General features: G+C 39.1%; 1 protein-coding gene across 2 annotated transcripts in view; it reads right to left on the reverse strand.

The window, feature by feature from the left end:
• CPQ (carboxypeptidase Q) overlaps positions 1 to 12,940 on the reverse strand; it is a 294,636-nt gene that overhangs the window by 231,990 nt on the left and 49,706 nt on the right. For both annotated transcript variants that reach the window (XM_018556153.1, XM_018556154.1), the window contains exon 2: positions 6,371 to 6,578. In XM_018556153.1, the coding sequence (XP_018411655.1) occupies positions 6,371 to 6,578 (208 nt within the window). The remainder of the gene's footprint in view (positions 1 to 6,370; positions 6,579 to 12,940) is intronic.

Raw genomic sequence — 12,940 nt, forward strand, 5'->3', positions numbered from 1 at the left:
TTACAAACTATTCAATGTATTTTCCTTTTTTTTTATCCAGGGCAACATAAGGTATTAGTTACAACTTGTAGAAATAATTTTCTTTATATATATTTGCTCTTTAATTTTAGCTCATATTAAGTGTAGAAGTTGCCTGAATAAGTAGTTTCTCATATTGAACTGTCTTTTATATCTCCCATATGTATGTAAGTTAATATCATATTTTTTAACCTTCCCAATTTATACAGGACAGTCCTAAATCTTATAATGCTAACAAGATAGAAATTAGCAAAATTGGCATGGTTTTGATAAAGTAGTGAGTGAACTGGGGTGGATCTACAAGTCATCCTTTTTATACCAGGCATGGGAAATATAGAAAGTCTTGTTTGGGAGGCTGAGAGGGGTTCCTTCAGTGTATCACCTAATACACATACATCCAATGCACACTGGATTTTTAAGCTATCCAAAAGCACGTCTGTTCATTTTCAGGTTTTTACTTATATTAAAAATAATCCAACTTTGTCCATTGAAAGTGTTTGGATTTGAACAGAAATAGCAAAAGGCCAGAAAGGGACTTCACATTAACAGTCATCTGAGTTCAAGGGTGGCTGAACAGCTGGCATGTCTGGAGCTGATATGCAGTATTTCAAAAGTGTCTAAAGTTGGGAGCACAAATTCAGCTGTCCATTGTAAAGCAAACCACTGGGAAAATGGGGGTCCTCATGCCAGAAGGTTGTATATATAACAGAAGGACAATGGAAAATGAACATACAGGGATTGTTAGACTGGTATTAACATTAGATGGATAACTGTAATCCACATCAGATCTCATAAAGTAGCAGACATCTCCCTGAAAATGATGGGTAGATAGTTATCTTCCTGTCAGAAAATGTCCCTATGCGCTAACGAAACACCCTTGACAGGCTCACTTACTTGACATTGCAATTAAAGGGAAAGCAGAATATACTTTTAGCAAGTGTACATGTTTAGTTATTTTTAGTCAAGAGTAATTTTTTTATATGACAAACATTTTTAAAAGCTTGTTCTCCAATATATTTTGGTATTGAATTAAAAATAGAGATTGGTAAATTAAACAGTAAAAGAAGCTCTCAATGCAACTACTCTTGTGAGATGTTGCAGTAAAGAATAATTATGATGTAATACTGCACAGAAGTAAGCATTACCTGCATGTAATGAACAACGATGGTTACTTCCTATGTAAATATATATACGTGCACATTTTACACAGATCAATGTTTTTAAAACATTAACACAAATAGTTAAAATGATTTGTGTTAAGCTAATCTCTTTTTCACATGTAACCAAAATCAAACATTGAAAAGACTATATTTCCTTATGAGAAGCAGAGAAAAAGCCTGATGAGTAAATGTTCACATGCTTTTAGCAAGATGCTCATGCTCTAAGAGTCACTTGTAGAACAATTATATATTTGAAGTATCAGTGACCCAAAGCAATGTTTATCTCTGGCAGTAAACAATTCAATGGTTGAGATGGTGTAGGTCATAGGTGATTTGAGAAACTAAATAAAGAGTTCTATCTATACTGGTGAATACTGGTTCTGTCTGAGGACATCTGAGAAGCAAGATATGACCCATACGCAATTTCAAAACACCATACAGCAGCAACTCCAGGAGGAAAGGTTACATAGCATTAAACACAGCCTTCCCTTGTAGTATCCAGTGGCCCTGTGATGTTTCGACACTCAATTGAAAGAAAAACCCTGCTGTCATACCACTTATGAAAGCACCTGGGCCAGAAAGGTAATGCTTAAAATGAATCTGTGCTTTTACCATGTAGGCCCCCTACACAGGAGCATATAGTTACCTTGTTTCGGTTCCCCCCATGCTCCATTCAGCTGCCAGGAATGAATGAAAAGCCCTGTTTCAGCTATGAGTCACCAAAGTTCCAGCTTATGCAGGGCTTTGGACTTCCCATGTGATAACAGTTATTGTCCCAGCAGCACATGCTCTGCCATACTGAGAAGTAATGGGTATTCTACTTGGCTCCCAGAGCTAAACAGAATGGCTAAAGTGCAAAGGACATATAGGTTATTGTTGGGAAGAGGGTGGTATGAAAGCATAGATGTTTAACCTCATATTTCAACCATCTCTAAACAATTACTGGACACAATTAAAGCAAGCATTAGCCTATCAGATCATCTGAATTATTTGTCTGAGAACATAAATGCAAGTGTACATAAGGCTTTAAACTGTTGAAGAATAACATTCCTTGAGAAGTCATCGACCATTCCTGTGTAGATCAATGCCTGTGCCTTAAAGGATACAATAATTTGTAGCTGTCAATGGAGGCAAAACTTCATTAATTTTCATTAAATAAACTAAATATATTTGTTTCGAATATATCATTAGTCATATATTCTTGACACTTTGTACAACAATTTGACAAAGTTTAATGCAATATATAAACTCTTTATGGTGCTGTATTTTTGCATCTTCCATTCCCTCTAATAAAAAAAGGCATGACATCTTCTCTACACATTCTGGGACAAGATTTATCTTAAGTCAACTGCGTAGTGTTGGTTTAAATCACAATTATAAAACCCTAATTGCAACTTAAAATTGAATAATGACTCAGTCAAATAAATCCGGCCAAAAATAAATCTTCACATTTTAATGTCTAGAATATGGCTCCGAATGCTAAGTTTGTGAAATGAATTTTGTTTTGTACATGAAGCAAAAAGTGGCATTCAATAATAACATTCATATATAGATGATGTTCAAAGTATTCCTAAACCTAAGGTGCATCAGGGATCTTTCTTTACTTTTACTGTGCACATACTTGTCAATCAGACTGATATTAAGATATTCTGACCACCAATGTGTTTTCTTTTCCTTTCCTCTCATTACATTGTTCACAGTGTTCTTTACCATTTTCTAACAGGTACGCTGAAATAGATTATATTCAAATGACAAGGATATTTTAATGACAAAAAGACAGATTATGAAAGTGAAGGTGGAGCAGATGTAAGTACAAACATGATGTGGACACATTTTTGAACATTTGTAATAACAATTATCCTTACATTGTATGGCCATTTTATTAGGTACTTCTGCTTCCTAACACAAATAGCCAACCAGCAAATCATATATATACAAATGGGGAAGATGTGTGGTCTAAGCTTTTCTGAAAATGGTTACAGTTGCCAGCTGTGATGGTTGCAGCATCTCAGAAACGTCTGGGTTCCTGGGAGTCCCAGGCACTAGATTCTGTAGAGTTTACAGAGAATGGTGTAAAAATCTTCCACCAAGTTGCATCCATGTACAGCACGTTAAAACTTTAGAGCAGCCTTTCTCAACCAGGGTGCCACGTTACCTTCTGGCTTTGTCAGAGGTACTTTCAAATTTTCACACAGTGTCATGCAATTTCATGGTGCAGCTTGGAGCCAGGCACCAGCACCATGAAAAAACATGATGTTAATCCAGGGTTGGCTGCATCCAGGACCTCCATCAGCATTCACAAGAGGACAGAAGTCCACTTCCATCCAGATCTGCTGCACCTCCTGTCCTGTCTCACATAGCCACAACTGCACTGTTGGTACTGAGGACTCTGATGTAAAGGGGGAATGAAGACTCTGATGTGAAGGGGGGACTGAAGACTCTGATGTGAAGGGGGGGCTGAGGACTCTGATGTGCAGGGGGATTGAGGACCCTGATGTGAAGAGGGCTTCTGGCGTGAACAAGGGGCTTCTGATGTGAAAGATGGGCACTGTGAAGGGGGCTCCTGATGTTAAGGGATGCTTCTGATGTGAAGGGAGGAGTCCATGTCTTTAGCTTTGTTTGTGTGCGTGGGGTCCCTTCTTAAAATCCACACCAGTCCCCTATCTAGTATAAGAATCTGGTATAGATTATGGGGAGAACCACGTGTCATAGTTTTACATTTACATTTCTTGCATTTCAAACTTGGGTAGTCTTGAGAGTTTGCATAAGTTTAAAGGGCCATGAATGAAAATAAGTTGAGAAACTCTTCTTTTAATAAAGTCCAGACATACAATGAACTGTGTACAGATTAAGACTGAAAAATTAGAATGATATTTTCCTATTGGTTGACCTCAACCAATGGAAAAAAGGAGGGATGATGGCTTTGTATCCGGAAGAAATTACTGTATACAGGTTCTGCACATCCGACTTTTGAAGGTAAAGTCAATTTTCCAACAGAGATTTGACAGCTGCTATGTAGGGATTGCTGGAAATCTGTGACATGAAAGCGGGAGCTCCTATGTAACGTTATCATTAGATAGAAGTGCAAGAGAAATGACATGGGTCACTTTAATCCAGTCATTCTATGATTGAAGCATGAATGGTGGTGTTTGTAATCATATATGAATGACCCATCAGACATAAAATGTGTTTGAATGACTTGTAGCATGTTTGCAGTGTCTTAAGATCTTGTTTCAATCTTTACCAACAATAAACATTTGGTAGAAGACAGAGCAAGTTGGGTAAGAGAACAATTGGGAGTCTTTCACCATTCAAAATGGTCACCTTATCACCTTTCTAGCCAATATAAGAAAATTATACCTACTTGCTTGATATAAGCAGCATAAGTACTTAATTTCCTCCAGTTTTTATATGTGACACCAGTCTTGGTTCTGCAGTTGGTGCTACCCACTGTAGATGTTAACCTGTTATTGACTTCATATTACCGGCCAGAATTTTTCACAGTCATGAACAATGAACTTTATTTGTTTTAGCAGAAAACACTAAGCAGTTTAAAAAGGTTAATTAAAATATATTTTCAGAAATAAATTGTCTTAGGAATGTTTTCCATTTCTTCAGCAAGCATGCACATAAAAGAATTACTGGCAGATCAATAACATCTGCTCTTAGGTTCATTCTGTAATAAAAACCAATTAAATATTTAACCGTACTGACGGCTTGTTTAGGTTTAACTAAAATACTCTGTAAATATTGCATATTTGAAAGCATGCTAAAACCAAACACGAAAATGTGGTCTATACACGAGGGAACACATCATACTTTGGGCATATGCTTTTTACATCTGGGGGTGCGTCATCACACAGCCTGGACTCAAAATGGTGCTCAGATGTCATAAAGTGAGCACCAGTCTATGCCCCGAGAGGACGGCCCACCACCAAAGCCAAAACCATGACGCAGAGGGAACCTGGCTTGTCATGTGACCACGCTGAAGACACCTGGACCTAAAGCTAATCTCCGGCCTTACGTTTTTCCCCACACTTGTAGCAAGTCCTCTGCTGTGTTGAAGGTGATTACTTTAAATTCCCTGTAAAGTTGTATCTCCAAAATATAGCCCTTTGAAGCTGCAGCTGCTATTCTGAGCTAACCTTCATTTCCTGTCTGAACAACCTCATTCATCAACCACTACTCCCCCTGATCTGAGCCCCATCATTTGTCAATCACTTTTCCCCCTGATCTGAGCCCCATCAATTCGTCAGTCACTTCTCTCCCTGATCTGACCTCCATCATTCATCAGTCATTTCACCCCCTGATCTGACCTCCATCATTCATCAATCACGTCTCCCCCTGATCTGACCTCCATCATTCGTCAGTCACTTTTCCCCCTGATCTGACCTCCATCATTCATCAATCACGTCTCCCCCTGATCTGACCTCCATCATTCGTCAGTCACTTCCCCCCCTGATCTGACCTCCATCATTCATCAATTCATCTGGGTGCTCACTCACTGTCATTCGACCGAAAGGGAGTGAGTAAATAGCCGCTCGGCTACTTTGCTCGGTACCTCCATGGTACCAAGCAGAATAGAAAATCAGTGAAAAAAAAGGTTGAAAAAATATTTTACAAATGTAAATAAATAGTAAAATTTAAAAATAAACATAATTTAAAAAAAGAAAAACAATTGGGCGGAGCTAGCAGTGACAGTTAGCTCCGCCCTATTGTTTCCTATTGGCTGACACCTTCTAGAGTCTTCTAACAAGTCCTGGCTAATGAATAACAACTGGGTGGAGCCGGCCGTGATGTCACGGCCAGCTCCGCCAAGTTGTCATTGTTTAATGACAGATCAGCGCTCCCCAGGTCATTTGGGGATGCTGATCTGTCATTACAACTGGCCTGAGCTGTCAGTTGCGGGGGTGAATGGCCAGCAAGTACAGATGGGGGGTGGGGAATCTGCTAACTGGACTTTTGCTGTTGACTGTTACATTGCCTGCAACACTGAAGCTTCTGTTGCTCAGTAAGTAGAAATTTTACTTTTCCTTTATTATGATATATTTCAATTATTCAACAAAAAATATACACAACAAAACTAAATCTGCTGTCAGCATAAATACTATCACCCAGCTGTTGAAAAGAGAATGGATTAGCTCAGGGCTAGAACATTTGCTGGCAGATAGAAGACACAGTACAGGCCTTACCTGTTAATAGAAAGTGATGCTACAGATCTAATCAGAGAAGCTACAGCACCGACTTTAGCAGCTTCCGATGCTCCCCTTGATCTATATTGTACTGTTTCTCCGTAGCTGACGTATGGCTGGTTGTAAACAACTATCTTCCCTTTGGCTTCTTGTTCTCTGCTCTGCAGTTCAGCAAAAGACGACACTACAATCACTTCTGCTGATATTCCTGAAAGTTAAAACAATAAACAGATAAGTCTTTTCCATGTTTCTCTAGAGTCAGACAGTACCACAAAACTAGGTATACTTTCCAAAGGTCATACAAGCAGCATTTGCAACGGCCTAACATGTGAAGTAGCATCACGTGTTGGGAATACTGAAGAATTGTTTTCAGCAACAATTAACAGTCTATGTTGACAAACTAATGAAGAGTAGTAGTGAGTGCACCATGTTCACTGAGGTGTCATTATACAGCACATGAACACAAAGACTGTACATAAAAAGGCCTCTTTCAGATCTCTCTATGGGGGCCATGTAAGGAGTACTGAGTGATGCCTTAAGCCATTATTTTCGTGGAATCAGCATTTGACACCACAAGAATCATGAATAGTTAAAAGCAGCTTTTATCAGCCAGGGTACCTTCTGGGCGCCTCGAAATGTTTGCACAGGGTCATGCCTTTCCATGGGGCAGGCAGGCTTCTGATATAAAAAGGGAGATTCTGATGTGAAAAGGGGGTGGGCTCTGATGTGAAAGGGGGCTCCTGATTACAAAGAGGCACTCTTATGTGAAGGGAGAAAACCCATTTTTTTGCATGAGGTCGAACCCCCTTAAAATCCATACTAGACCCCTCTTTGTGATAAGCAATTTTGGTGGGGTTGTCACACATTGTTATTTACATTTCTACATTTAAATTCTTTTAATTTTTTTACATTTTAGACTGGGGTGCTTCAAGATTTTGCATACTTAAATGCTGTAAATTAAAAAGTTTGAGAAATGCTGGATTAAAAACGCTGCGCAAACTGTTGGCGCTATATAAATCTTGTATAATAGTAAAAATAATAATTAAAGTGTATATATAGCCAAAAGCTGATTTAACATTTTTGGATAAAGAAGGGAAAGGTTAAAACCCCGGTCAGGTTTTTATTACTGTCTGTGTCTATCTCTGAGAAATGTAACCCTTTCTATTTGTCCTGGTGACCATTGGAAATTCAACATTTTACATATGTCCCCAGAACAAGAGAACTTTCACTGGGGACAACTGTTCTGGGGACATCTCTCTAATCTTACCAGCTGCATTTCCAGGACAGGAAGTAAAGGGAAATCTCAATGAGGAAAAACATTTACTGACTGGGGTTTTAACTAAAATTAAATAAAAATTGAATCGGTTTGACAGTATGACATAAACATGGAATGAAATGTACATGGAAACCATTTGACGGTAAAGAATTAAAAAATGTAGTCTGTTTAGTGTTGCTATAAGTTATCTGGTGTTGGTGTTTCTGTTTACAATGATTATCTATTTTTAAAAAGGATCATAGTTTCCTTTAATTTATTTTAGATATAACTATAAAAGATGTCAGCTTAATTAAAATGACACTTAGGAGTTAAACCTTAAAAATGCTTGTGTATCACTTGGCTGTAGATCCTCGAATCATCTCTGAATTGGTGCTGACGCTGTCCTTTCTTCTGGAGGGTGGTTACTTTTCTTCCCCATGGTCCCTGTGTGTGTTGTAAAGTAGCCATCACTCCAAGCTCACTCCTGTGATGGACTACAATATCACTTTTAGTTTACTAATTTGTATTGAAATTGTAGTCCATCACAGGAGTGAGCTTGGACCATGGGGAACAAAAGTAGCCACCCTCCAGAAGGAAGGACAGTGTCAGCACCAATTCAGAGATGGTTTGAGGATCTACAGCCGAGTGATACACAAATAAGATACATTTTTGTTAATAATAAGGCTACTTAAATGCATTTTTAAGATTTAACTAAGATTTAACTTCACTTTAAATAGAGTGTTAACTTGACTATGTGAAGAAAGTTTGTTTCCATATTTTGGTTCTAATTATCTACATGTGCATGGGGACAGCCTTCTTTAACCCCTTCGTGAAGGGGTACGTCTCGTCACAAAGTGCCTATATGACTGGCCACGAACACTGTTCGTCACGTACAGTATACTGTACGTGTTTAAGGCTTTGTAATGCCGGTAACCACTGATTCTCAGCGGTTACCAGTCATTAATGGGTGGGTCAGTATTGAGGCATTCATTAATTAAATAGTTAAAGTGACATGAACCCCTCAGATTTTTTTTACATAAAACAATACTGTAATGTGTGCCTTAATCCATGGTTGTTTCCCTTCTCTTTACTGCTCTTCCTTTTAAATCCATATCTCTTATCATGCTGGACAGACTGCCTTGTCTCTGGAATGGATACATGGTGTCTGTGTGCAGGTTCACAACCTGAGCCAGCACTACCGGAAGAGGCACTCAGCTGCAAAGGGAAGTTCTCCCCCAGCAAGAGAAGACATGAGGATTTAAAAGGAAGAGCAGCAAAGAGAAGGGAAACAACCATGGATTAAGGCACACATTACAGTATTGTTTTATGTAAAAAAAATCTGAGGGGTTAATGTCACTTTAAGCTTTTGTAAAAGCTTCTTTCTTTCATTAATGAAAGAATGAAGCCGTTACATGCAAATACAGGAGCGCTAAATAGCAATCCCATATTTGACAGCTGAAAAGAGCAGCGAGGTAGCAGAGTGAGTCACCTCTCTGCTATTCGTTTTGACAGCTCAATGTCTATGATACATTTCAGGCACAGAGATACAAGAAATACAATGTATCTCTTTGCCTGAAATGTATCACTTCTGATCATCTAGGCATGATCAAAGAGTGAGATCTGAATCTGACATGCTGTCAAGATCAGTCTCTAAGGTTATTTTTAGCTGTTCCTAAGTTTGGAGCAGCCTAGTAATAGCCCAAAATTTAAAAAGTTAATTTATCAAGCAGTCATACTGCTTGATATAAACTACTTTTTTTTTTTTTTACAGAGTGTAAAAGAAAAGAAAAGAAAGTGTAAAACAAAATTAGGAAAATAAAAATTATATATAAATATATTTTCTATACTATAATTATTATAAAAAATGTCAAAAAAATAGTAAATGTAAAAAGTGTGTCAGTCATTTATGAACAGAAACTGAAAACTAGTTCAGTCATGAAGGGGTTAACTGCTTCTCACCTTGATTGGTAGCCAAGATCATGTGATCCAGGCTGCGAGCAAGGGAACAGCGAGCAGTTTATTTTTCTTGGTAGGAAAGAAGTCATTTTTTTATTGAAAATAATAGTGTGATTTTGTAATGCTGACATGTGCCCTACTGATTAATGTGAAGTGTGAATTTTAGTCATAGGTCTATTTTAAATGTTTCATAAGAACAAAGAATCAATATGAGTTGGCAACTAGAGTCAGTGGACTGAACAGGGAGGTGATACTTCTTCCTTGCCCAGTATGCAGGCTGGGGGCAGGTTGGTGAACATGTTGTATTGGTTAACTGCAATGGAGCAGAAATCAAATCACAGACCAAGAAATGCCACCTGGCAAGGTTGTGTAAATTAAAGAACTGGCTGGGCAAAATTGCGAACTCTGGCAATAAACTAGCTCACCTATACTTCTTTCAACTTATATTGAGCATCCTTGAGTGTAGCTTTAACATTTAAGTACACTATTAACAAACCTTAGCCTTCCAAATCCATCTCTGGAAAATCCAGCAAGTATGCAAATATAACCTTTTACTTTCTCCTGCTTTCTCTGTGAGATCTAATAAAAGTCTCAATGACCTTGGCAGTTCAAAAAGTGAAAGTTAAAAAGTGCCTCAAACATATGAGTACCTATTTCTAAGAAAGCATCCATGGAATGCCTTGAGATGTGGCTGAGCAATAAGCAATTATATCCCAATGGGTTTTGGTTATGCTCTCCTCTTCCTCCCTCCATGATTTCTTTTTGCATAAAGTAAACCTGTGGTTTACCAATGTTTACTTCCCATCAGCATTTATTTACTTTTCACTATTTCACCACTGGAGGCAAAAAAAGAGGAAGCTAACACAGGGTTGATGTACCCTCTGCCCTTGTGTAACACCTCTTGGTCAATCACCAAGCACCAGTGCTGCCACATGGGGTGAGTCACATGCTTCTCCATATGTAGGTGTAATGGGTATTTCCATGTATGTGCTGCTGACTATGGGTAAGATGAATTTGTTGTTTAAACCTCCCTGGCGGTCTGATTATGCAGGATTTTAGCATGCCAAAGCGGTATATTGTTTTTCATGGAAATTTGTTGTTTATATTGTAGGCCTGTAATTCTTAGTAAATCTTAGGAATAACTCACCTAAATCTGTCCAAACAAGAGTCTAGTAGACATCCCGGATATGATAAAGTTTGAAACATGAAATTAACAAATTATATTATAATAAATAATTAGAAAAAATTATAATATAATAATTTAAAAAATGGTCCAGTAAATAGGAATTCTGGGGGCAGTCCCTGATTCGTACCACAGTCAATAGAGCACCAAGTTCGCACATCACTGAGCTTGGTTGCAGAATCGCCGCTGCCGTCACTTTCAATGTCTGATGACAAATTTCCCAACGAATTGATATCGCTCAATTCTGCAAGTGATTCTAATTCACTATCGCTGTATTCTACCTGGTCTAAAACCACTCCTGACCTAAAGGGACGCTTTTTGGATGCCATGGACGTTCTCAAGTTTCCAGGCAGAAAGAACAGTAAAAGTGCAGGCAGGGCACTAGACAAAGCTCTAGGGACAAAATTGAAGTGAAATGGTTTGATACAGAAATGTAATCATAGCAGATTACATTGTATTGTGTGTATTCTGTGTATATTGCATGTTTTCACTTTTGAATTTCCCGCCGGCTCCGCCCCCCGCTGTGACGCCGAAAACGAAACTAAAAGTCGGATGCCAGCATCGGCCGGGCGCACACAGCAGAGGACACCGCGGCCTCGCAGTGACAAGGTAAGTGACACTTTTGTGTAATCCCGAGTGTGGCTCGGGGTTACCGCTATTGGTACTGAAAATTAACCCCGAATTAACACACACGGGAATACCGCCAGGGAGGTTAAAGCTTTTGGGCTTTGCAATGTACACACTCAGGACATGTATATCTGTATACGGAAGGGGAACGCACAATGGCCTATCCCACGGGATATACTTATTGAAATTTAGGACCTGAAGGGATCGTAATTACGCATACCTATTATTTGTCTCAATGGTCCATAACAAGGTTGTTTAACTGATCTTTTCAAATGAGACTGCTACTAAGTGGATAGGCTTCACTCAATCTGTTTATACCCTCTCTGTGAATTTCTTCTGAATTTCTTGTTAATGTCCACCTGACGCAAATGACTGTATACTGTAAACCTTACATTATTGGTATGAAAATTCAATAACAAATGTTAATCCAAAAAAAAAAATAGCTATTGGGCTGCCACACAGAGGGACAGAGGGATTTTTTTCCAAATGAGGGACAGCTAGGGTTATGCAGCCCTAATGCTATTTGTAAAACAGTGGCTTAGTATTGTCGGCATGCAACAGGGAGTGTAGTTAAAGCAAATGTAAACCCAATCACTAAAATCTAATATAAACTTTAACATGTTAATGTAAGTTCAAAAGTAATTTTCAAGCCTTTTAAGATCTAAAGCTTCATTTAAATAATATCTGGTAATCCTGCAATAAAGGCCCTTCATCTTGCATTTCCTGTTTTAGGGTGACAATGCTCTGTCTTTGCCTTATAATTGCTTTCCTACATTGTCACCCTATCATATGTTCTTCTGGAGAAGACTATGGAGTTGATTTACTAAATGCAAATAGGCAGTTCACTTTGCAAAGGCATTTTCCCTTAGCTTCATGAATGTATTGATAATTCACTTTGCAAAAAAATAACCCATTATGTGCAAGGAAAATTAAAAAACAAAACAGATTTTTTGCTTGCACATGATTGGATAAGGAAGTCAGGAAGGAAAGGAAAAATTATCTTGTAAATCATACAGTCTATTTGCCTTTAGTAAAGCAATCCCTATAAGTGGTCATGACATTATTCAATGCTCAGGCATGGCCCACTGTTTTTACCATTAGGGAAATCTCATGTTTAGTTTACTAATTTGTATTGAGATTGTAGTCTATCACAGGAGTGAGCTTAGAGTCAGTGGCGGAACTACCGCCGGTGCAGCCGGTGCGTGAGCCCAGCACCATCCATGTGCATAGATGGTGGGACGGATCAGTATCCAGCGGCCGGCCGGAGCCCATTCTCTGCGCCGGGAGTGTCGGATCATCCGTTCATTTGACACTCCCGGCGTAGAGATGGGGGGCCCGCCGGCCGCCGGATATGATCCGGTGCTATCCGGCGGCCGGAAAGTCCCACCATCAATGCACAGGGACTGTGCTGGGCCCATCCAGGCTGAGGCCTCGCGCTTCCGGGGACACAGGATATCCCTGCCCCCTCACCATTCTGCAGTTTTGCCGCGCCAGGATCGGAGGTAAGTGACGCAATGCAGAGGGGGGGGGGTGACCGAGAGAGGGGGGG

This window comes from Nanorana parkeri, unplaced genomic scaffold (assembly GCF_000935625.1).
Source record: "Nanorana parkeri isolate BGI_ZX_2015 unplaced genomic scaffold, ASM93562v1 scaffold226, whole genome shotgun sequence".
NCBI classification, from domain to species: domain Eukaryota; kingdom Metazoa; phylum Chordata; class Amphibia; order Anura; family Dicroglossidae; genus Nanorana; species Nanorana parkeri.